The 24,063-nt window shown below is 42.4% G+C and overlaps 2 protein-coding genes across 4 annotated transcripts in view; one reads left to right on the top strand and one right to left on the bottom strand.

Moving 5' to 3' along the window:
* The window catches only part of TTLL7 (tubulin tyrosine ligase like 7), an 81,455-nt gene extending 75,040 nt beyond the window's left edge, over positions 1-6,415 (bottom strand). For both annotated transcript variants that reach the window (XM_021405638.1, XM_021405641.1), the window contains exon 1: positions 6,287-6,415. The gene's annotated coding sequence lies outside the window, so the exon portion shown is untranslated. The remainder of the gene's footprint in view (positions 1-6,286) is intronic.
* The window catches only part of PRKACB (protein kinase cAMP-activated catalytic subunit beta), a 67,515-nt gene continuing 49,253 nt past the window's right edge, over positions 5,802-24,063 (top strand). For both annotated transcript variants that reach the window (XM_021405646.1, XM_021405645.1), the window contains exon 1: positions 5,802-6,050. In XM_021405646.1, the coding sequence (XP_021261321.1) occupies positions 6,005-6,050 (46 nt within the window). In that variant the 5' untranslated portion in view covers positions 5,802-6,004. The remainder of the gene's footprint in view (positions 6,051-24,063) is intronic.

Raw genomic sequence — 24,063 nt, 5'->3', positions numbered from 1 at the left:
GACAGAATACAGCTTGTCATGGACTAGGATTTTGCTGCTTTTCTGTATCAAATTTTCTACATCTTCACTTTTCTTAGTAGATGACTTTTAAGGCCTTTTACAGTATTTTCAAATCAATAGCTGTAGCTCATGTCAAATAGTTAAATTGCAAAATTTTATACTAACATTTGATATATTAGAGACATTTTATTATTGATCTTACAGTTTCCCTCATTCCACAACTCCAACTTAAGTAAATTCACTTACCCATTTGATATCTCACTAGTATTCGTATTATTTTTTCTTACACTCTAATTGCAAAATTCTAACACGTTTTCCCTCCTGTTATCTAAACAATATTGTAAGAACAGCTTTTAGAAAATGAAAATTAGATTTATAAACTATAATAAGGTATACTCTATGGTGATATTGTGAAGTTATCTAAATGTATTTCTTCAGAGATGGTAGTCAAACCACATAAACTCCTTGTGTAAACTCTCTTAGGGTTCAAGTGACGTTAGTTAAGACAGCCTATTTCACTTCCACAGTGGGTGAAATTCAATTGAATTAACATCATTTTTAATTCTGAAGAAAAACAGAGGCATTTAATATAGCTTCATCTACTTTAAATTAACAGGTGTAATTGGAGATCTCAGTAAAAAAAAAAAAAAAAAAGGCCATAATTTTTGGTTTTATTTATCCTGCAAAAAGTGAAGCAATCTCAGTATACAATAAGAACAAATATTAACATAATACTGATCACATTTAAATTACAGTAAGTATGCAAATAATGACGATTCAAAAACATAGAAAAATTTTAATATAGTTTATCAGCTATGCATTTAAACAGCTTTGGCCACGCAAGTAGTATTTCTGTTCAAATTTTTGTGACAAGTCTGGAGCTACGTCAGACACTGATACCATCAGTTTTCATTTAAGTTTCAGTCTTTCTGTAATTCATGTACAGCAAACCAAATCTCGCTGACCTACTAACAATGCAAAAACAAAATGTGCAATTATTTGTATACCATCTCTAGTCTTTAGTACACAAGCAAGTGTTCAGAAGTGCAGTGAATCAAGATAATACAAAATATCTTGCTCTTCTTGGCTAGGAAATCTATCACAGGTGCAAAATTTTTGGAATACCTGTGTAGGAAAAGTGAAGGACTTCTCTCAGTGTGGATAAGGAAAAATGTAAAATGAGCCCAATGGCAGCAGGGTACACAAAAAGACCAAGTCAGTTACAGAGGCCAATCAGTAAGAATTTTCCTTAACTGTTGCTAGTAATTCACTCTGAATCATAAACTTGCAGGCAGCATCTTCTACAAAGAAAGAAGAATCTGCGGAACAATAATAAGCAACTGAAAAGGTGCTGCTTGACTCATAGGGAGAGACTATGCCCCTTCTCCCAAATGATTCTGTGAGATAAAGGACAAAAACAGAGCAGCTGGACTTACCCTTCAGTAAGTCTGTAATTTGTCCCTGTAAAAAAAGTGCCTGCTCTGTGGGACATTGATCACAGGGCAGCACCTAGCATCTCCTGTGAATGAATACACAGCTGCTATCCATAGGATAATAGGCAAATACTAACTTGTCAAGGTGCACAAGAATAACTCCAACATACCTGTTTGGTTTTTTAAAATACGCTTAAAATACCAGGGAAAATAAAAAAATCACCACCTTGCAACTCCATGACTCTTGAGAGGTTTGTGGTGAAGCATGTCTAGCTAAAAATCAGTATGGAAGTATACAAATACTTTGCTTTTGCGTATAAATGATTTCACTGACCAGGGGCTATCTTGGGAAACACCCAGTGCAAAAGGGGAGGGTGGAAGTGGTGGCTGCTAATATAAATGTCCTTTGGAGCTTATTCCTTTCAGCATGCCTCTTCACAGTGAATGAACTTCAGCTAAAAATCCCTCCCTCCTTGAACTAAAATATATTTTGTAATCGCAACAGCCGCAAGCAGACAGCATGCTGCTTTCCTGAGGCTCTGGATTCCTTCTAGACTCACAGTCAGAGTGCACTGAGGAGCACTTTTCAGGACACTGACAGCAAGTTGTTGGCCAAATTGCTCTGGTTTCATTGTGAATTTGGGTGCTGGCAACCTCAGATATCGTAGAAACACAGTGTAAGTCCTTTCTTCCGCTCCTCTCTGTGAGGACGGGTCCTCAAATAGGAATGAATTGGGCAACAGTGGATTTGGTCTCGCATATGGATGTATGTTATCAGCCTCTGTATAACTGCTGCATGGAGAGGGGAAGTTGCTGTATTTCAGTTTTCAACCTCTCCCGTAGAATATCTACATGACATAAATGATATTTTCTTGGCACATCTGAAATTATGCTGCAGTTTCTGGGTCAGGAGCTGTAAAATTTGGAAAGTAGCTTTTATATTCACTGAGATACACATGCTTCTTGACACTTGAGCAACCTGCTAGAAAAACATCCCACACTGGGTTAGCTGGCAGTAGGAAATGTGCCAGCAGTCTGGAACAGCCTGAAAGGACAGCAAAGAGTGAAATGCCAAACATATCACCTTGTTTAGGAGTAGAGAAGGAGGCTGGCAATGGTACTCAGAGATGCAGGAATGTGGGATTTGGGGAACGGCAGATAAAAATGGGTGTTTATGGGCACTGGTGCAATCCAGAGGCTGTACAGAGTAACAACTAAGGCAGGTACATATCCACAGCCTGAGCACGGTAAGAATTATCAGTACGGATGGACAAAGCTACCAGTCTCCATATGCCAGCCCCTTGCAATGCAGGCACACCTTGCATGCATTTGATGAAATCTAAGATGTGTCACAATTTATATTTAGTGATTGTTTCAAATTTGTATTGGACATAACTGCTGTAGTTGCTGCAGAAATTCTGCTGTCTCCTCTGGAAATTGATGTGATTACTGAGTGAAATAATATGTGGCTGCAGCAGTAATTACTGTATGAAAAAGTGATTTCCATTAAAAGTATATGTGAGAGTCTTCAGTCTACTAGAACTGTATCTTCTCTGTCCTGAAATGACCCTCTCATTTTTAGTTCTGCATCTATGTAGAGTGCAATATACAAGTTCCATCAGGGAACTATACATCTCCTACAGAGCTTTGGTAACAGAGGAAAAAAACTGGTCTTGCTAGGATATTTGTAATCAATAGTAGCCAATGAATATGCAGAAACACAGATTAAAACCCACTGTGAGTCACTGAAACTCCATCATTAAATGTGTACAGTGCTAAAAGTGCTGAGCTGAATCTCTTAGAGTATACCTATTTTCTAAATCTTAGATCAGCAAAACAAATGAAATTTAAAATTTTTAGGTTGCACCACTACTGAAATATTCTAACACATACAAAGAGAGCATTTTTCATATTAGCATAACTTGATTGTTTAACAAATTGCATTGGAAGAAACATAAAACAAAGATTACTTTTCTGTGAGCAGTGACATGAGGCACTTCCGCAGCAAAGGATTAGTTAAGGAAGACTGAGAATTAGGGCTGAGGGCTAGAATTAGATGTGATGCTCTGGATGCTAATAATATATATAAAGAAATACATATAATATACTACAACACAGGTTCTGCAGTTAATTCATGAGTATTAACCTGTTAATATAAGGTGTATATGTAGTGTGAATGAGAATGTGAATGTCCAGCTCTGAGTACTCATATCTGTTATCTTCATTTAGACACTTAATGCTGTGATTGTGAAAGCAGTTCATTTAATGCTTCACAGCACTGTTGACTTACGCTATATACGTCATGTTTCAGATTATAAGAGTGCTTGGGTACAAACATTTATGCAAATGCAAAAGCACAGGGCAAATAAGCACAAAACGTTCTTATTTGAGAACTAGCATAATACATTGCAGCACATATACACGCATGTTACATGTGCACATACAAGATTTTGCTGGAATATGTGCAACGACCAGCAGGCCCTTGTCCAGCAATTCCTAAAGGGCAGTAATAATCATCAGACCTTGGCGGATCTTTACATACAGAGCCTACGCAGCATAATTTGCCAGTGAAGGGATGAGCTCTAATGCCAAGAATATGCTACGGGTGCTGCAGCAGATCTCATTTGTTAGTGATGCAGCTGCTGTCTTCTCAAGGATATCAAAATGCCTGTCAGCACCTGGATGAAAATCAGCTGACTCAGATTCGATCCAGCCAAAATGAAAATGATGGTGGCTGGAGTGGGGAAAATATTTAAAAGCAGAGTAACATCTTTACCTATCTGGGACAGTATCTTAAGATATTTATCTCAGTGTTACAGTGCCTCATGTTTCTTCTGCTTTTTTTTTTTTTTTCTGCTGTCTGAGTGATCATGATGGTCAATGGGAAACGTACTCTTTTCTTTCTCCAAGCTTAAATTCTCCTGATTCAGAAGAACTGGGGAAGTTTAGGTTGGATATGAGGAAAAACTTATTGCGCCCCCCTCCCCCCCCCAGTTTGCAGGTTGCTTCCCCACTATGTTTATATCTTATTTCTGATCTCCAAACCTATAAAGGCCTAGCTTCAATAATCATAAAAGCATAGACACGTGTCGGAAGAAAGCAATGTCACACAAGCCAGGACAATGAAAGAGAAAAGGTGAAAATATAGGAGAAAATTCCCTAATGGAAGGGTTCGTTGGTAGAATAACAATGTTCAAACATCACATTAATTCAGGCAGGTGTTCCCAGAAACATGCAGTCAGACAATCCCAGTAGCTGGTACTCTGTCAAGGTAGATCTGCACGAGGGCTGCATCTGTCTCCTCGGCATATGTGGTGTACTTCGCTGCAGAGGCTCAGGAGATCTGAACTTTCCCAGAGGTATCTCGTTTAAGTGCATGTTCTTGTGTGCATAAAACCTCATCTTATAAAGAGAGAGGGAAATTTGCTTTGATGGTGCATGCCGCCCAGGTAGGCATCCCTGGAGGTGAAGGGGGAATTCTGACAGACCCTGTGAAGGGTTGGAGATGGGGTGCTGCCACCAGAATGGTCTCTGCGGCCTTGGGCAAAGGACGCTGCCAGAGGATGAGCATCCTGTACACGGCTCTGACAGAGATGGTCTGTGACCCACAGGATTACTGCTACTGCTCTCCATTCTCACCTCGTTAAGACACAAGAAGAGCCTTTCTTTTTGATAAGTGTTTCCTTGCACAGCTAAAATACCCCAAACATGTCACGTGATAAATATATATATTTCAAAAACTATCATCAACTTCGAAGTCACAATACCATTTGAAAAGGCGTTGCTGCAGCTATTTATGTCATGAGTGGCAGCAAGACGGAAAAAAAAAAAAAAAATTCCTGGCAACTCTCTTCCTTTCTAACTGTTTTGGGAGAGCCGTGTAAATACCGCCATGAGCAGACAGCAGCTCCCCGGGCCAGCCGCAGGGCTGTGAGCGCCGGCGGGGCCCCCGCCCGCGGTGCGGAGGGGTGCGCGCGGAGCAAGGATGCTGCCCGGGGGAGGAGGCGGGGAGCGGCCTCGGGCCCCGAGCGCACCCGGCCCGCGGGGTCACCTTGGGCGCGGCGCGGCCCCCGCAGGCGGGGCGGCCCCGGGCAGCACTCCCGCACCGCGTCGCAGCGGCCGCCGACCGGGCCGGGCCCCGCGGGCCTCCAGACGCTAGTTCGCACCTCTGCCGCAGAAGCTGATGGGGGGCGGCCCCGGGCGGAGGCGCTCAGCGGGCGGGGGCAGCCGCCGGGGCCCCGCTCCCTCAGCCCGGCTCCGGTGCGGCGCAGTGCCGCGGGGCGGGGGCGGAGGCCACGGACGGCGGCGTCCCGCGCGCCCCCGGCCGCCCGGCGGGCGGCGTAGCACGGCGGAGGCGCCGCCCCGGCCGTCATTTCCGCCGTGTGTCGGGGTGGGGGAGGGGGGCAGAGCGCTCGCCTCCTCCTCCGCGGCGGCCGGAGACACAGAGACCCAGCGCGGGCCCGGGCAGCTCAGCCGCCGCCGCGCCCGCGGGCCGCGCCGCGCCTCCTCACGAGCCCTGCCCCCGCCCGCCGCTCCGCATCCCGCCCGCCCCGCGCCGCCCCGCCTCGGCCATGGGGAACGCCGCCACCGCCAAGAAGGGCAACGAGATCGAGAGCGGTGAGTGAGGGGGAGCCACCGCTGCCACCCCCCCCGCCCGTTGCCTGGCTCCGCTCCCCGAGGAGGGGCCGCGGGCCGGGCCCGGCGCACCGCCCCGCACCGCACCGCCCCGCGCCGCCGCAGGCCCCGCGGCCTAGCGCCGAGCCCCCCGCACCGCCCCGCGCAGGCCCCGCCGCCGCCGGCCTGCTGGGCCCGGCCCGCCCCGCCGCCTCCCTCCTTTCCTCCCCGGGGCTTACCGTCGCAGGCAGTAAGCGGGTCAGCTCCGGCGGCCGTCCCCGGCAGGTGTCTGTCACCGCGGCTCCGCGCGCGCCGTTCCCGCCGGAGGAGGAGCCCCGCGGGCAGGTGTCAGCGCAGTCCCGGCCCTGAGCCTCGCCGCGCCGGGCAGGCTGCGGGCCGCCGCCGGGAATGTAGGTCAGCGGGCGGCGGGAGCGGCTCGGCCGCGGCTCTGCTCGGCCGCCGTGCGCGGAGGACAAAAGCGCCGGTGGGAGCTCGCCGGAAACGTGCTGCTTTGGTTCTCTTCTGCTGTCCGAGTATCTCGGCGTCATCTGTAAAAGGCTGCTCCGTGGTTGAGAAAAAATAACGGGCTCTATTTTCTGGAAGTGGTCTCACTGGCTGCTTTTCCAGTTGAAAAGTTTGAATGCATTTAATTATGGATAAGAGTCAAGATGTAAGAGTTGCCCGTTGTGCAAGCGCAGTGCTCTCTACAACAATACCCTTTGTTACTAGAAATGCCGCGGACATTGTAAAGGGAGAGAAGTCTAAATGTCTGGGTTATTCTGAGTTATTTTTTGCAGTTTATTTACTGTGGTGTATGCAGTTGGTACCGAGGGCCAGGGTAGAGCTGGGTGACCCTGTTCCCAGGTCAACGCCTGCCCACACCGGCTACATTCACCCCTCAGCGCTGGGGTCCCCAGGTGGCTGCCCCAGTCCTGCTGTGGTTCTCCCTGTGCTTCTCACTTGTTGTTGCTACGGATTTCACAATCCAAATATTTTACGCTTATTTGAGCACTGGTGCTGTTGCTGTTTAGCTGCATGCAGGCATTTCTCTCAGGAAGTGTGTTAGCCTACCTGTGAATATTGAGAGGGGAAGAGAGGATAGATTGCTTCAAGTGCCTCAGATGATGACAGAGCATTGCAATTTATGCTTAACAGGAGCTGCGTTGCCATCTTTGCAGGGAAATAACATTACACCACGGAGAATACTTCCTTTCATTTTAATGAATTCTTTTCTCAAATTACCAAACACAGGGATTTGAGGCTGCAGAGATAGTTGTCTTCAGAACTCCTCTTTCTCCCTTTGAAAAAGAGCCAATCTTTGACAACACGATGCTGCCTGCAACGCGCAGCTCAGGTGTTCTGATACTGGGTGCATTGAGCAGCCGGGGGCTCTGTGATGATACAGCTCCTGTAACTGGGAGAGGATGTTGATAGTCACTGACATTCTGCTGGAAAAGACCAGGATTCATTTACTAGGAGGATCAATAGTATATGAATATTATACACAGCATAAATCACTAGAAGCAACATTTGGTTTACTGTCAGCGGAAGCTGATGTGTAATTCATTCATACAATGTATGACACATGAAAATTAGAGAAATGTGAAGTGTGAAGGAGCTGTGATATTTCTAATGCCCATTCACACTGACAGGACAGTCATATTTTCCTGTTAAGTGTCCTTAATAGCACACATTCCGAAATTCAGGACACTTAAAGTTTGAAGTTGTGACGGGAAAATATCTGGGTGTGAATGGTATTAGTGATGTTCTGCCCTTGATTCACACGGAGAACTTATGGCATTGTGCGGATCAAGGGCACGCTAAGTTCCCACAGAGAACAATGCGGGGTAACGCGACTTCCCCTGATAACTACACTTACTTGTTCATCAAGTGTAATTTGAGACCTCTTTCCCTATCTGTTTTCAGAGCAACAAAATGCTGCTAACCTGTGGCCCTGATGTTCTTGGTTGTTTGAGCTTTCTGCATGTTTTTAAATACCCTCAGTACTTGTTACTTTATGCAGGCTGCCTGAAACACCAATAGTGGAATGAAGCAAACATTTCAGAGCATTTCTAGGCAGAAGGTGAAGGAGATCTGAGTGCTGGTCAGCTTTCTTAAGCGTAGCTCCCAAAACTCAAATTGAGCCTACATGGACAGAGGGCAAGATGTACGTATGTGTATGGAGAGGGTGGAATGTCTTATTGTAGTCTCTTGGATTTTTTTTTTTCCTATGCCCTTCTTTCCAGGCTCTCCTAATATGTAGTAGAGTTTGATTTGAAGAACCAAAGTTGGAAGTGATCCTGTTCTAAATACAGTCATGAGGCTCTCCCTCTGTACCTGCTTTAAGTGGGTTTGTTGGGTTTCCTGCATCTCCACAGGGCACAACAGCCTATGGATTTTGAGGGTTTTTTTAAGAACAATAAAAGAGACATGGTTGTCAGTCATCTTAAAAGTTTCTGTAAGTTTGGTCTGTGATCCTAATGTTCACTGAATTACTCATTTCATTGTTCTGCTTCGGGATAGTTTTTTTCAGCTGCTCAATTTACAGTAGCTGAGATTTACTCCTTTGCAAGCCATGAGTTAAAAAACAAAAGTCAACATATGGTAGATTGCATTTAAAAAAAAAGTCATTGCGAATTTTACCTTAACTTGTTGCAATTAATGTAGGAAGATGTTGGCTATAATAAGATTCATTATCTTGGAGTCATTTATTACAGTATTGCAATAGAAACATAGCCACAACACATCTCTGGATTTAAAAAAGGTCACGGAGTATTCTTTAATCCACTAATTGGATCCTTTTAAAGATTGTTATTGATTTTATATAAAACAAAAATATTTTAACTATACTAGGATGATTTTCTAAATAGGAATGAATGTCAGCCCTGCAAATTGTCGAGTTCATCAAAAGCATAGATATTTTTATGCATGGCTATGACTTACGTGTCCTTTTGATGCCTAAGGTGATATAATGCATGACAACAGGGAATTTGTTTAGAAACTAATGGCGATCACTCTTATCATCCTCACCTGGGAAGTATTTTGTTGTTGTTGAAGAGTGATCAGTGTTGATACTGTTTTAGTTTTTGATCACTTAAGTGGATTGGAAGCCAAGTAATCGGAACAGACTCTTTGCTGACTGAAGGTTTATACACTTTCCCTTCTTTCAACAGCTCTGGAAGCTGCACGGTTTTGGCTTCTGAACTGCATTAGGCAGGCTTCTGATGGTCCTTGCCACTTGTTTTTCTGTAGCAATATGTCATAGTAAATTGCTCTTAAAATATGCATTTCAATTAAAACTATACGTGATTTTCAGAACACAAACCCATACGCGTTTGTTCTTCCATGCTAGCCAGATCTGCAGCTTCCAGTGCATGAGGATTTTATTAATCTAATGTTAGTAGCTTTACCTTCTGTGGTCTTTAAGTAGCCACGTACTACGTGTGTGATGTGGCTGTCTACTCTGCATGTGAGACTTATGTTCATTCACTCCTCCTCCTCAAAGTGCTCCCACTACTGTATCTTCATTCTGACAGAGTTCTTATTATAGTCAGTTCTTCCCTTTTTAACTCTTATAATTATTCTGTAAGTAGTGTTCCTTTGAACATGCTAGAAGGGAATATGAAGCCTTCTTAATTCTCCTTTGCCAGTAGATCTTAACTGCATTTTGTCCTAATTTTTCATGTTTGTTCAGTGCTGGGTCACTGCTGTATTTACTCACTGAGAACTAAAGGAGAGCGCAAGCTCATTTCACGTAAAGGCCGTATGAGGCAAAGCTCTGTCACTGCTGACCTTGATTGGTTTAAAATCAGTAAACTAGAGGTGAAAAGCTGCATGGCCATTGCTATTGCAGGCTTGCTGATTCCTCGTCACTTCTCCAGAGATCCTAAATTCAGAGTTCTTAGTTTGACTGTAGTTTTGTTCATCAGCTGTTGTCTTTCTTTCTTTAGCCCACTGTGTTACGCTCTCTGCTTTTGAGACAGCTTTGGGAGCCTTGTTTGCCTATTTTAGAACATCAGCTATAGTAGTTATTGTATAAAGGGGCAATTAAAATGCATATATTGTAGTAGGATTCTATGGATAGCGTTACTAAACATTGTTTTTAAAGCTTTTCTTATCCTTTTGGACTTGTATTGTTTCACCATTGATCGTTAGGCTTCAGGAATATGGGATCTCATCATCAGAATATCAGAGATAGTTATAACCTGTTGAACTAATATCTAAGAATTCATTGGGTGGAATTACCAATGTGTAAGACCCACGCAATAACAGTAATACTGATAACAATGTGCCTAAAGATGCACATTATTATTTTAAAATTCTTCTTTAATTAAAAACAAAATGCTTATTCAAAGCTCATACATACAAAGAGGAAGGCTATTCAGTAACTGATTGCCTCCTAGGGACACAACAGAAGGTCGGAAGGACTCCCAGTGATAAATCAGTGTATGTATTTAGCTGTTGTCTTTACGCTTTTCAACAGAATATTTTAAATTACTTGCTGCTACTACATTTCTTTAGCATTCATTCATTTAATGATATATCCACATTCATAGAAATGAAAGATTTGGTGAAATATCTTGAAAAATCCTCAGAGTTGTCTTATTTTGGGGAAGAACTGCGTTGTTTCCTGGTGTAAGTAAGGCTATGTCTGTTCTTCAAAAGTTAACTACATTACACTGTTCCCTAGTGTAATTAAGGCTGTGTCTGTGCTGCAAAAATTAACTGCCTCATTGGTATAGAGAGCAAAAGGTGCATAGAGCAATATGTAGGAAAACCATAAGAACACAGCGCTGGACTTTCAGTTTCATGGCTCCTCTGGTGCTGTCGGGTGTGTGCCCCACTGCATGTGAGGTTGTCTGGGATTCTTTTCCAGTTAGTTCAGCTCTTCCGTAACTGTCACATCTCTCCTTTGGACAGAGCTGTGGAAAGGGCTCTTTGGATGACTGTCAGATGTGGTGTGTTTCGCCTGCATCTTCGCTGTAACTATCGTGAAGGGCTTGTTTGCCCAGAAGCCTTTCTGTAGTTAGTGTAATAAAGGCTGATGCCTGTGCTGCCCAGCAGGTGGGTCCAGGTCAGATCCAAGCATAGTTTATTGTTTAATCAGTGTTTCTGGTTATTTAAGCTTGCAGTGATTTCAGTGTTTGGAACTTTGAGTTTGTGGGGATTTTTCTTACAAACTTGTGAAACTTTGGGCTGGAACTTGGGAAGGAATCTGCTCCGCAGTGTTACTCGCAATCTGTGCCTTTATTACAGGTGGAAGGTGTTATTTCATAAGCACGCCTTTTGATTGCAGTTCTGCTTTTCTGTCCCTTGCTGCTGCTTTTCTGCTTCTATGCCCTCAAGTGTGCTGGAACACTATTTATGAGACAACAAGGCGAACTGAATTTGAGATTGATCTAGGTTAAAAATAACCCTGCAAAAAAAAGGAAAGCAGAAGGGCTTTGGTTAACCTGGCTCAGCTGCCTGATCCAGCGCTGAAGCCACACCAGCACTGCGCTAGTACAGCGAGAGGCGGCACAGAGGGGAGAGCGGGCACGAAGCAGGGGCTGCACAACCTGCTGCAGCTGCTGGAGAGCTGTGGTGCCACAGGCCTCGTCCTCACACCCTGAGCCAGGGATGCTGCCTGGGGAATGGGGCAGAGGACAGAGTGGCAGCAGAGATGTCAGCAGGTAAGTGAAGTGAGAAATGTGTTGTCGTAGGAACTGTGAACTGAAGATACATTCACCTTCTTTTGTGTTTTGTCTTTCTGTCTGTCTTTCTGTCCATCTTTCTTTCCTGATACGATTTGGAAAGGCGTGTGCTCCTGTGTGTAATTTTATTTATTTGCATTGTCCCAGTGTTCAGGAGGGCTGTCTGTGAATCAGGGTCCTGCTTTGTTTGCCCAAACACAAAATAGACAATTTATTTTCAAAATACACGTGGTCTGATTTGGACAGTGAGGTCAACACAGACAGGCAGGAAATACAAGATAAAAGTGAGACAAGCAGTCTGTGTAACAAGAGAATCAGAGCAGAGCAATCTGGGGGTGTGTGTGTATGTTGCTCCATAGGAACTAAAAGGAAGGTACTAAGCTAGCTCTGCCTGTTGTGTTAAGGATCAGTGCAAGTGGATGACAAACCTCAGGACTGTACTGAGCCTGTTGTTTGGCATCCTGTTCGCTGTTTCTTCAGCGTCACAACAGAACAACATCCACTGAGGGTAGGGTTTCATGAAACAGCTGAGCCCATCTGGTGGCTCACACTGGTGGAAAGTATGTTTTTATTCCTAGTCCGTTTGCTTGTCACAATTCTAGTGTTTTTCCAATCCGTTGTTTAGCTGTGTTACACAGCCAAAAAAACCGTGGCTTTTATCCCTTTGGGTTATCTACAATTATTTTGCAAGCCAAATGAGTTTGCTGAGGTGTTAGATGGCAACAGACATTCAGAGGAAGTACCGAAAACGCTGCTGGCAATGAAATGGTGAGGTGGCAAGAAAAAGGACGTTCTTTTCTTAGCGCTGGGCTCTTAAATTAACTCAACAGTCTCCTAAGACCTCACCCTGCTAACTTCTTGGAAAAATGATTACTCCATTACTCCTTTCAGTCTGCTTGCGTTCATATGAATTACTTTAAGTCTCACAGTTCAGCTCTTAGTGAGAGGTGCTAGCACCTAGCAGTTGGACTTCATTTATTCAAGCATTTAGAGTTATAAGGGTTGAGAAGATATAGTAAAGCTTTGCTTCTTTCCATCTCTGCACATCATGCAGAGCTTTAAGAAAACAGTATTTTAGTCTGTTGAACTTTTAAAATTTAATTCAGTTCTCTTTTTGCCCATTTGATGTTCAAACCAAGAAGCTTACCGAAGTTTTTTGTTTCATTCATTCATCTGCTCATTCATTAAACTATTTTCTGCTGGACCCTAATAAGAGCTTCAACTATAATCATAGAGGTCTTTGTAGCTTGTAGTGTAATGAGTTCTGGTGTATGTTCCTAGATATGCATCCGTGTGTACATGTATGTAGTCACTCAGAGCATGAGGGCTCTCTGTATGTATTGCACACTGTTTTAAAATGTAATGAAGCTTTGGAAGCACTTTGTTTTTGTTTTTCCTTTTTAAACAAAAGTGAGCCACGATGTTTATAAGGTGAGACCAGACTGAAACTGTTCTCAGCATGTTTCTGTACAATGGTATATCCATAGTTTTGAAGGGTTTAGAAAGTCTTTCAGAGAACCATCGGGTTATATAAATATGCTCTACTTGTTAGAGATGACTGGGTCTCCAGACTCTGAGGAAAATAAAAGCCTTTTCCATGACGTGGCTCAAAATACTCATCAGACTTTCACTGATAGAGAGCAGCCAAGTTCACTTCGTAGGAATGGTAGGGAATTACTGTTGCCTTGCACTGACTGCTACATGGAGACAGTATCTTCTTGACAGATAAATTGAAACAGTAAAGTCTCTTACCTGTGATGTTAAAAGGAGAAACCTAGGAATTCCTCCTTGACGGTGATAATCTAATGGGTCTAATCTGGGTGATATATAAAGGTGTTATTTTGTTATCCATCTGCATATTTTTACCTTGTGTCTGTTTGTTAAAATAAAGTAATATTTAAACAGAGGATATGAGGAACTTTTGTTTATTTCATTCAATTTAACCTGCTTCCAGCAAATGAGTCCTTGTTAACCTCCAGCACTTGCTGTTAGTGCTGATGTGTAAACCCACAGCTGTGATGTGATTCCAGAAATTAAAACAAAGGAGGCTGTGCTTCTGGCACACACACACACCAAAAAAAAAAAAAAAAAAAAAAGATTTTAAAGATATAAAAGATCGTTAATTGGCCTGTACCTGCTCTTCCCTCATATGAAGTGACATAATTAAGGGTGTATGTACTCAGACAAATCAGCAGGTACACTGCAATACTAATTAAGGTTAGTTTTGATTAACATGATATTAGGCAGTTTGAAATGCTTTGTTTGTCTTACAGAGGATAACAGTGCCAGGTTTATTGTATATTTAAATTCTGATTGTTAAGCACATGATAATCTACCCTTACTTTTAACAGGGAAAAATGTGACTTCATTGCACGAAAGTCTATTATTAAGATAAAGTTTTTAATGCAAATTACCTGTATTCAAGTGTTCTATCATTAACTGATCCATAGATGAATTAATATGGTGCGTGGAGTTTTTAATCAGGATTTCTCATTTAAAAACAGGGTATGTGGTGAGAGAGAGAGAGAAAATGTTATGTAGCTAAATTCATGCCATGCTGATTTGGAAGATTGTGATATTTCCTAATAAGCAGTGCCGTTACAATGAATGGAGATGTAGTTCCCCGCCAGCCAATGGAAATACTTTGTATTGTCCATTTTGTTTACACTAGAGCCTCCAGTTGTAGGTTTGGTCCCTATTAAAACCGGTGTCAGGAGGGGCTCTCGCTGAAGGGACAAGTGAGCACACTCTGCAGGTCCCAGTGCTGGGGCTCCACTTAGTGATTATGTTGCATGGTCCTAAAGAATTAGACTGCTGCAGTGCATGTGGTCGAGCTGATTTCTCTGCAATTGTGAAAAGCCTACATTGTAATGGTACTTGTTTATGGGAACTGAGCTTCAGAGTGAAATAAAGTGCTGGACAACTGAATGGCCTGTGTGAATATGGAATTGCAAAACTTACTTGTTTTGCAGTTAGCTCAAGTCTACAACAGCTTAGTGTGATGTGGGATTAACTGGAAAGTTTAGCGTATGTGGTGCTTTTTAATGGTTCTTGGGGTGTCTTATGGTTCTGTTACAAATTAGCAGATGTTTTTTTCTTTGAATTTCCTCTTGGAGTAAGGATTAAAAGCAAAACCAACACAAAATTGAAGTTAACTTCACTTTTACACACACACAGGCTGTGCTGATACTCGAGGAGAGTTTAGTTTCTGTCTTTGCCTGTTATTACACACTTTTTGCCAAATAATTACTCTTCTGATTCTACCTACATAATTATTGCACATTTAGTATTCAAATACAGATTTATTTATTTTCATATTAACTTACTTTTTTTTTAAATTATCAACTCTGCTCTAGAACATTCTTGAATTTTGTGTGAATGTGTCCACATACTTTTTCTCCACTTCCATTGCTAAGTAACGTTTGATCCCATTGATTCAGTGAATTGTATCAGACATGTTGGATCCAAGCTGAATGCCTGGGAATAAGTTCGCAGAAGAACAGCAAAAATGTTTGAAGTTTTGCCTATGACAGTTCGTCGATCTAGAATAGAAACAACTGAGGGAGGGCATGATATGTACAATTTTGTGTGCCATAGGAAATGAGAAGTGTCGTGCTCACCATTCTTGCTTTTCTTAAGCAGCCACTTCGAGACTGTTTCTACTGGCTTTTTCCTGTAGGTCCAGATACCACTTTATCCCTACTAAAACATTAGAGCCCTCTTTGAGAGGGGGTAACTAAGAGAAAAGAGAATGGAAAGAAACCAGATGAACTGCAAGATGACAGCTGGTAAGAGGAAAAGTGTGGGTCAAGAAATGTAAGAATAGGGAGGCAAAGGGAGCACTAAGCAGAGCGTGGGCTTGTCCATGTGAAGAGCTGATGTACACTGGCCAGTGGTGCTCCTCCTGAGGAAATAGAAACAGATCCCATGGGTGTCGGGTCACTCAGTGATGCTTCTTCCTTCTGGGTCAGAGCCCATGAAGTTGAGGAAATCCTGCATCAGATAGAGCCACAGAGGAAGAATGTATAAATGTAAAGAAGAATATAGGTAAGAGAATCTTAGCAAGAGGTTTTAGAGAAGCTGGAGGAGAAGGGTTGCTGCTTTGTTTCAACAAGGCTGTGACACATGTGCTCTTCCCTTTATTCTTGAAGGAACAGAATTCTCAGGACACTTATAAATGGAATTATGAAGATATCCAGAGTATTTTTCCTGGCTAGGTTTGGATTTAACTTGGAATACAAGCTGTCCACCTGTCATCTTGCCTCTCTGATGGTAAGAGATCCTGTCTCCTGCTGTCTGGGCAGAGCAAAAGGTGAGAAAGTGAGGTATGAGAGCATAGTGGAATTTTACAAGATGCGGTTTGAAGGTGAATTGACTAGAAGACATGAGGCTTTTAAATTGTGTGGGAAAGTATGTGTGTATTGCAGGGACAGCTGAATCTGCTGCTGGGTTTGTAATCAGAAGTTTGCCTGTTGTGTAGAGATAGCTTTGCAAGTCAGGGCACCTTCACAGAATCACAGGATGGCTGAGGTTGGAAAGGACCTCTGAAGGCGATCATGTCCAACTCCTGCTTAAGCAGGGCCACTCTGAGCAGGATGCCCAGGCCCATGTCCATGCACTTTGTGAACATCTCCAGGGAGGAGACTCCACAGCCTTTCTGGACAACTTGTGCCAGTGCTCTGGCACCTACACAGCACAGAAGCACTTCCTGATAGTCAGAGGGGACCTCCTGTGTTCCAGTTCGTGCCCATTGCCTCTGGCCAACACTGGATATCACTTAGAAGAGCCTGGCTTGATCCTCTCTGGAGCCTCCTTTCAGGTATTTACTACATACATTGATGAGTTCCCTCCTGAGCTTTCCTTCCTCCTGGCTGAACAGTCCTGGCTCTCACAGGAGAGCTGCTCCAGTCCCTTGACTGTCGTGGTGGCCCTCTGCTGGACTCTTCCCAGTATGGCCAAGTCTCTCTTGTGCTGAGGGGGTCTACAACTGGACAGAGGACTCCAGGTGGGAGTACAGGTACAGTACCCCAGGTTGGCAGTCACTTTATTGAATGTTTTCATGCCAAATACACAAAGGCACTATGCTTATTTATCTCTGCCACAGAAGGAAGGTATACTTGTAATGTTGTATAGTTTCAGCTATCTTTAGCATTTTCCTTTGATACTCGTTGAGTCCCTTATTTGTCCGCATTCCTAAGCTTCTTTTATGCATTTGCCTGTGTTCCTAACAGTCCTGGGCAGTTTTCCTTTAAACTGACATCAGGCAGGTTTCCGTTGCACTGAAGGAATCCGTTGTTTGCAGTGCCAGAGTGGTACTTCTGGTCTTATCTTTTATCCTGATAATTATCGGTGCTACTTGGAATTTCTTTAAGGTGTAGTGTCTCTTTAGAAGTTTGCTATTTTCAGACACTGAACTGCTGTTATAAACTTGTTTCCTTCAGAAGAGAGTTTTCATTTGGTTTTAACAGGTGTTTGAAACACCATTTATTAAAGAAAAGCATTTGCCAAGTAGCTTACAGTGGAAATATAGAACATAATTGGGCTGAGAAACTGTTGTACTTTTCAACCTTAGGACAATATCATATGATGATTTAGTTCAATTTCTAAATCAGTTATAGCCACAATTATTTATTGGTTTTGCTTAAAATGCTTTTGCAGAAGGCCTTTGGAACAGCTTTAGTTTCTGCTGAGCAAGAGTTGTGTTTTCAGAGTAGATCCCGAGTTTTGCCAGTATGATGACGTTTCAAAAAATAAACAACAAAAAAAAAAAACCCAGCATGTTTGTATGGCCTCCACCTTGAGGTTTCAGACCCTTGATTATGAAGTTTTCTTCAACATGCTGCTTACAAAGTAATTACATGACCAATTTTCCTTGGCTGTAAAGCTGTCTTGAAAAATTCCTGCACTGATTACTCCTGCTGTTCTGCTCCACTCTGAAGCTTGCTGAAATAGCCGTTCTGAGGACTGCTCAGAAGTCGCTGAAGTCATCTGGGTTACACCTTTGCTTCCTCCCCTAGCTTTCCTATTTAACCCGTTAATTTCAGGGACTTATTTTAAAATACAGGCCCACCTTGCATTGTACTGACGTGAGTGGAAGGGTGAGGTGTAGAAGAGGAGAAACAAGTGAGTCACCAAAAGTTGTCCCATTTTTTGGTTTCTACTGTGATTAAAATGGCACTTAGTTCTGTTGAATGTGATTGTTCTTGTCATCACCAGAGCAGTCTATTTTGATCAAGTTAGCAAAGGGATAACCAGCTTTCCTCTTCATATTTTTAATCATTCTGGAGTGTGCTCAAGTATTTTTTTTAGGACAAATCAAACTGGAAGATGAGTAATATTTAGACAGTCATTTTAGATACAACGTTTGAGTAGGGAGTGAGAGGAAGAAGAGAAGAGACATGCAGATCTGTGTTGTGTACAATGTGCATGTAAAGGGACATGGAAGAGCCTGATGCTGAAACTAGCATTAGTGACACAGTAGGACTGGAGGTATAAGCATTGTGAATTTAATATAATCTTTGACGAGAAAGTTAAGAATCTCTTGCATTTGCTTTTTCAGCAGTTGAGGTGAATTTTCCACTTAATGGCAAAGATACTGATGTTCTGCAGTGTTGTTTTTTGTTTGCTTTCACTTAAAGCAAAAATGAAGTCTGCTCTTTCTTTCAAAAGATAACCTGAGGTACTTCTGCCTTTCTTTGCATGAAAACAACAAACAGAAAGTACTGGTTGGCTACTTTTACATTCAGAACATGGTAATTTTCTCCACCAACTAAATTGACTCATTCATTTCCGCTAATACATACAAACTTGTTTGTTCCACTGCCAGTCTGCAAGGTGAGAGGACTAGCCCAAAATGCAGGGGCTGGGAAACCAGGAGAGCAGTCACTGCTCAGTATGGAAAGTGCTTAAATACATGCCATTCTCATACGGCCCTTCAGGCATGGTTCAGAGAAGCTGAGAAGCAAAGTCTGATCCCGAGATTCTGCTTGTTACTTGTGCAGCACCTGAGTGATTTATAGAAGCTGATTGCAAGTTGTGAGATGAGAGAATAGAGATCAGTCATGACAGAGTCTGAATTTCTCTCAAATGATGTGTTGTTGCTTGAATGAACTGAAGAGGGAAAGTTTTTATTTCTTGTTGGATGCACGTTTAATTGTGAGGAAGTGACATCTAGTGGGTTTGGGGAAAATGTGTGCTGTAGCTGCAGGAGATGGGATATGCTCAGCGTTATACACGTAAGGTACAGTAGTGGCAGTTTTCTGAGAATCAAAGTAGTAGTAAGTACGGAAGAAGGAATATGCAAGACATTCTCCAACCTGAAAGTCATGAAGTAAAATCTCTTCCACTTGTTAACAGATTTTCCTTCAGTTATACACAGATGGAATTCACTTAATACATACTTGAGTAAAAAGAAGCTGTAAATATTAGGATACTATTATGACTACATATTTGCTTGCTTAAGTTGTAAAAATATGAAGCACCGGATTTATATCTGCTTGTAGGTCATCTTTCATAGCTATTTTAATTTTGTTGTCCCTTCTTAAGTACCATCACTACTGACGAAGTCCTTCAGAAGGACTGTTGGGCAGGACTTTTTAATAGCAACACTGTCTAATTCTAAGCACATTATTTTGAAACTTCATATAGCAGCTATCCAAGTTCTGGCTTGTCTGATGCTGTGACAATTAAGCTGTGTTTAGACCACAAAACCACGCCAGTAAGAGCAGACAGCTATAAAACATGAGTACTGTCTCTGTTTGTGGTTCAAGAATCATCTCCTATCAAAGGGCACTGCAAAGTTGTTGTTGCTGCAGCAGACAATTAAATACAATTCAGATAACCTCTGTCAAAATACGGAAGGAAGCAGGAGCCTTCCGAAGTGAAACAGATGTTAGCAACACCTGCAATTTAATCTTTCATGAGAGAACATACTCTGCCCTTTGATGTAATAACAGAAAATAATGCAATGCTGATTTTTATTCAGCAGCTCTTGATGTAAGCACAGATAGGGGGATTTCCTGTCTGGTCATGTTCTTGGAGCATGAGTTAAGGTGCGATGGCCTTGGATCAGTGAGGAAGCACAAGTCCCAAAGTAGTGCCTCCTATTTTATTAGGTTGGCCCATGATGTCAGTCAGGTCTTGGTGGGATGGGAGTAGAGGCTGAGTGCTCCCACCAGGACCCCCATTGCATGTTGTTGCCATGTGACAGATGGCAGCAGAGGGGCAGTCTGACAGAATAGAGTCTGACATGGAAGTGAGTAGGAAGCAAAGGGGTCTCACTGAATTCCTCCATGTGGAAAAAATGGCACCCATTGACATTCATCGCCACTTGCTGAATGTTTATGGACACCAAATGGTGGATGTGAGCACAGTGAGGCAGTGGGTGGGTGTTTCATCAGTAGTGGCAGTGACAGTGGTCACCTCTGCTGGTGCAGATTGTTATGAGAGTGACGTGCAGGTTCTTCATTGATGACAAAAATGCACAGTTAATCATGGTGTATGTGCTGAAAAATAGTGTCTTGTAGCTGAGAATGCGCTCTGTTAAATAATGTTTTTGTGCTCTTTGTATCTAGTGTAGTTTCCATGGAAATAAGTAGGAGGCATTGCTTTTGTGAGCTACATAATATTTAATAGTTACAGCTTGTAACATTAATATTTTATGTAGTTGTATGAGATATTATAAGAAATCAGAGATTACCCTCCTTTTTTGCAGAGTCGTGGATGTAGCAGCCTGTTATTCTAGTGACATCTTAGAATTTACCTTTTTTTTTTAAACCAAAGTGACCAAAATAAGGATGTTTCCATGGAAGATATTAAAATATGTTTCCATATCACATATTTGTTTTATTCACTTAAACACACTATTTTTTAAAAATGGTTTAATTAGTTTGTGAGTACCAAGGGAGCTTGTCTTAATTCAGTGTTTCTGTTTTTGTATGTGTAGCAATATAAAAAATGTGGATATCATCTTCATTAGAAGAATATTTTCTGTTCTTTCCTTTAAGAGGTTTTAGTCACAAGCATTATTATTATTTTCTCTAGAAGAGAATGTGTTGAATTGGAGCTGTGCCTTTCTTGAAAACAGGTGTTTGTACACTGTGTCTCTTTCTGTTTTATCTTGTGTCCTCTGAAATTAAGTGGTTGAATGATTCGCACCCTTAGGAGATAGGTTTCTTTTGCTGCCCCTTCTTGCTATTCCGTTTAGCAGCTGGACATGAGCCAGCAGTGTGCGCTGGCAGCCCGGAAGGCCAACTATGTTCTGGGCTGCATTAAAAGAGGAGTGGCCAGCAGGGAGAGGGAGGTGATTGTCCCCCTCTACTCGGCTCTTGTGAGGACCCATCTGGAGTACTGCGTCCAGGCCTGGGGCCCCCAGCACAAGAAAGATGTGGAGCTGTTGGAGTGAATTCAGAGGAGGGCCACTAAGATGGTCATCGGGCTGGAGCACCTCTCCTATGAGGAAAAGTTGAGGGAACTGGGCTTGTTTAGTTCGGAGAAGAGAAGGCTGCAGGGAGCTCTCGTAGTGGCCTTCTAATACTTGAAGGGAGTGTATAAACAGGAAGGGGAACAATTGTTTACGAGGGTGGATAGCGATAGGACAAGGGGGAATGATTTTAAACTGAGACAGGGGAGATTTAAGTTGGATGTTAGGAGGAAGTTTTTCACTCAGAGGGTGGTGACGCACTGGAACAGGTTGCCCAGGGAGGTTGTGGATGCTCCATCCCTGGAGGCATTCAAGGCAAGGCTGGATGTGGCTCTGGGCAGCCTGGTCTAGTGGCTGGTGACCCTGCACTCAGCAGGGGGGTTGAGACTCGATGATCTTTGAGGTCCTTTTCAACCCAGGCCATTCTATGATTCTGTGATTGTGATATTATGAGTTGGGCACACTTTTAATGAAACCGAAGGATGGAAATGAAACTTTCCTTTTCTTGTACTTAAAAGCAAAAACTCCTCTCACACCAAAACTCAAACCAGTGAAAGGAGTGTTTCAAATCCAAGCACAGGCATTGGGCAGAGCTGTAGGGCTGGAGGAATGTACCCGCACCTGGCGGGGTGAGTTCCGAGAGCAGAACGAGAAGCACACCCACAGCCAGGTGGCCTCAGTTGTGGCTGGGCAAACTGTTTCACCCAACAAGTGAAAGCATGAGATTTCAGTTGCTGCATGGGTTTCCTATCATCACCAATACCAATATTTGCTGTCTGTATAGAAGTGGCTTCCGAGGGTCTGATTACACATCACCAGGTACACACTGCGTCATTTATGTAGCCAAGTTGGTGCCTTCTTGCTGCTCAGAAAGTTTACAATTCCTATATAAATTGAAAGGCTTCTAAAATAAATTCTGGTTTATTTCTTCCAGTTCTGTCAAACCTTTGTGGGTCATAAAGAGTCAGCTTAAACTGTTAGGCTGTGGCTGTAAACTGAAGAGCAATTTTGTACTCTTAGAGCTCCGCTGACAATCAGAGGATTCCTTGTCTGGGCAATTTAAAATAAGCATTATCATGGTGAGGATGAATAAACATTATTCGGTAAGGGATTGAGCTTGTTTCTCTTATTCCTATGTGTTCTTCACGTGGTTCTTCTTGGACTTCTAAATCTGTTTAGCGTATGCACAGACATCTTTTTTTGGTGCCTTTTTCCCTAAAGCTATCTTTCCATTTCGTTCTGTTTGAACCAGATAAATTTTGTGTCTCCGTGATGTTTTTGTTCAGATTGAAGCATTTTCATTATTATTGTATAAATCCTAAATGATTTTCTGTTTTAAGTTTTATGTGAAAGATACTTGATCTGGTATGTTACCGTAGCATAGCCCTAGAACACAGAGTATAAAATAAAATCATTGTTTCCTCCTTGCTTACGTTTTTACAGTTATAATCCCACAATGGAGCAAGAAAATAATTCTCAGTGCAATATTGCACCAATTTGATCTATTGTATTATAAAGCACAATGTTTAAGTAGCCTTGACATATTAACTATTTTGATATTGAGAAGTTCCCAAGCTGATGTGCTACAACTTCATTTTACAAGGGCTGCTCTGAAAGTGATGCCTCCGATTTTATTATGTTGGCCCATGAAATCAGAGGCAGATGGTGGTGGTACAGCAGTAGAAGTTGAGCCTTCCCACCAATATACCATTTTTTGTTGTTGTTGTTGCTGTGTGACAGATGGCAGCAGAGGGGCAGTCTGACAGAATGGCATCTGACATGGAAGTGTGGATGAAGCAAGTCAGTGAGTTCCTCCATGTAGAAAAAGTCTAAAACTGTCATTTCGAGAGACACTTTCCTTCACAGCCAACGTAACGGGTTCAAAGGAGGGATCTTCTGATTAATCTATATGATGCCACAAAGTGATAGTTGGCTCTTAGGTTTCTTTTCTAAAATCTTTAAGTTTCTGTAATAAAAATGAGGAAAAAATGCTGATGTTGCAAAATCAATTTTAGAAGGACAGGAAATGCAGAATTAAAATTACCCGGATGAACTGCATTTCAACTCCCTTGCATATATGTATTATAAGAGGAAAAAATTACCATATCCCATATTTCTTCTCTCAAAACCTCATCCCTCCAAAGGGTTTTGCTAATTTTGGCGCATAAGAGATTAAGTAGTACTCATTGAACAAGTTTTATTTTTTTCCTTATCACTTTCCATACATGTATGTATTTCTGCCTTATTTACTGCACATTATTCTTCACCTTGTGAGCTTTTTACAGAAATCGTTTCAGTATATAGATGCTGTAGAAATATTTATTTTTTTACAGTACCTGTACACTATCTCATTAAAAAATTTCTGTTTTACTAACGGGACTGAGGCACGGATATATATTTCCCTTTATTTAGGGAGCCCTAATTTCTCAGGGCGTGTACTACATGAAATTCTCTGAAACATTTGTGTGCTGTTTATATAGCTTTACGTGGCAATTGCAATCACTCATTCTTCGTTGTGGATCAGACACCCAAATATTCTTTGGTCAGCGTATTGGGGATAGAAAAGCAGCAGTACATGCAGCTGAAAATAACATGGTCTAAGGAGCTTGCCATCGAGCGGAGAGGGCTTTGGCTTCACAAGGGCAGCATTCAGTAGCTAGCCTTCATCATCAATATCCTGAGCTACCTAGAGCTGTCTGTCTTTCCACTTTCCTACAGAAAAATTTCCTTCACTGCATAATCCTGGACAATTGCCAAAGCAGCTCAGTACGCTGTACTGCATGAGGTATGATCTGTAGAAAAAGGAATCCATTATTTTATCTGTTATAATGAATGCGTAAAAGAGGCAGAGGATACTAAAATAAGCATAATTTATCCTTTCTTTTGCTTGTCAGTTGCGTGT

This window comes from Numida meleagris, chromosome 7 (genome assembly GCF_002078875.1).
Source record: "Numida meleagris isolate 19003 breed g44 Domestic line chromosome 7, NumMel1.0, whole genome shotgun sequence".
NCBI classification, from domain to species: domain Eukaryota; kingdom Metazoa; phylum Chordata; class Aves; order Galliformes; family Numididae; genus Numida; species Numida meleagris.
The sequence above is the reverse complement of the archived record's forward strand: the minus strand, read 5'-3'. Positions and strand labels throughout refer to the sequence as shown.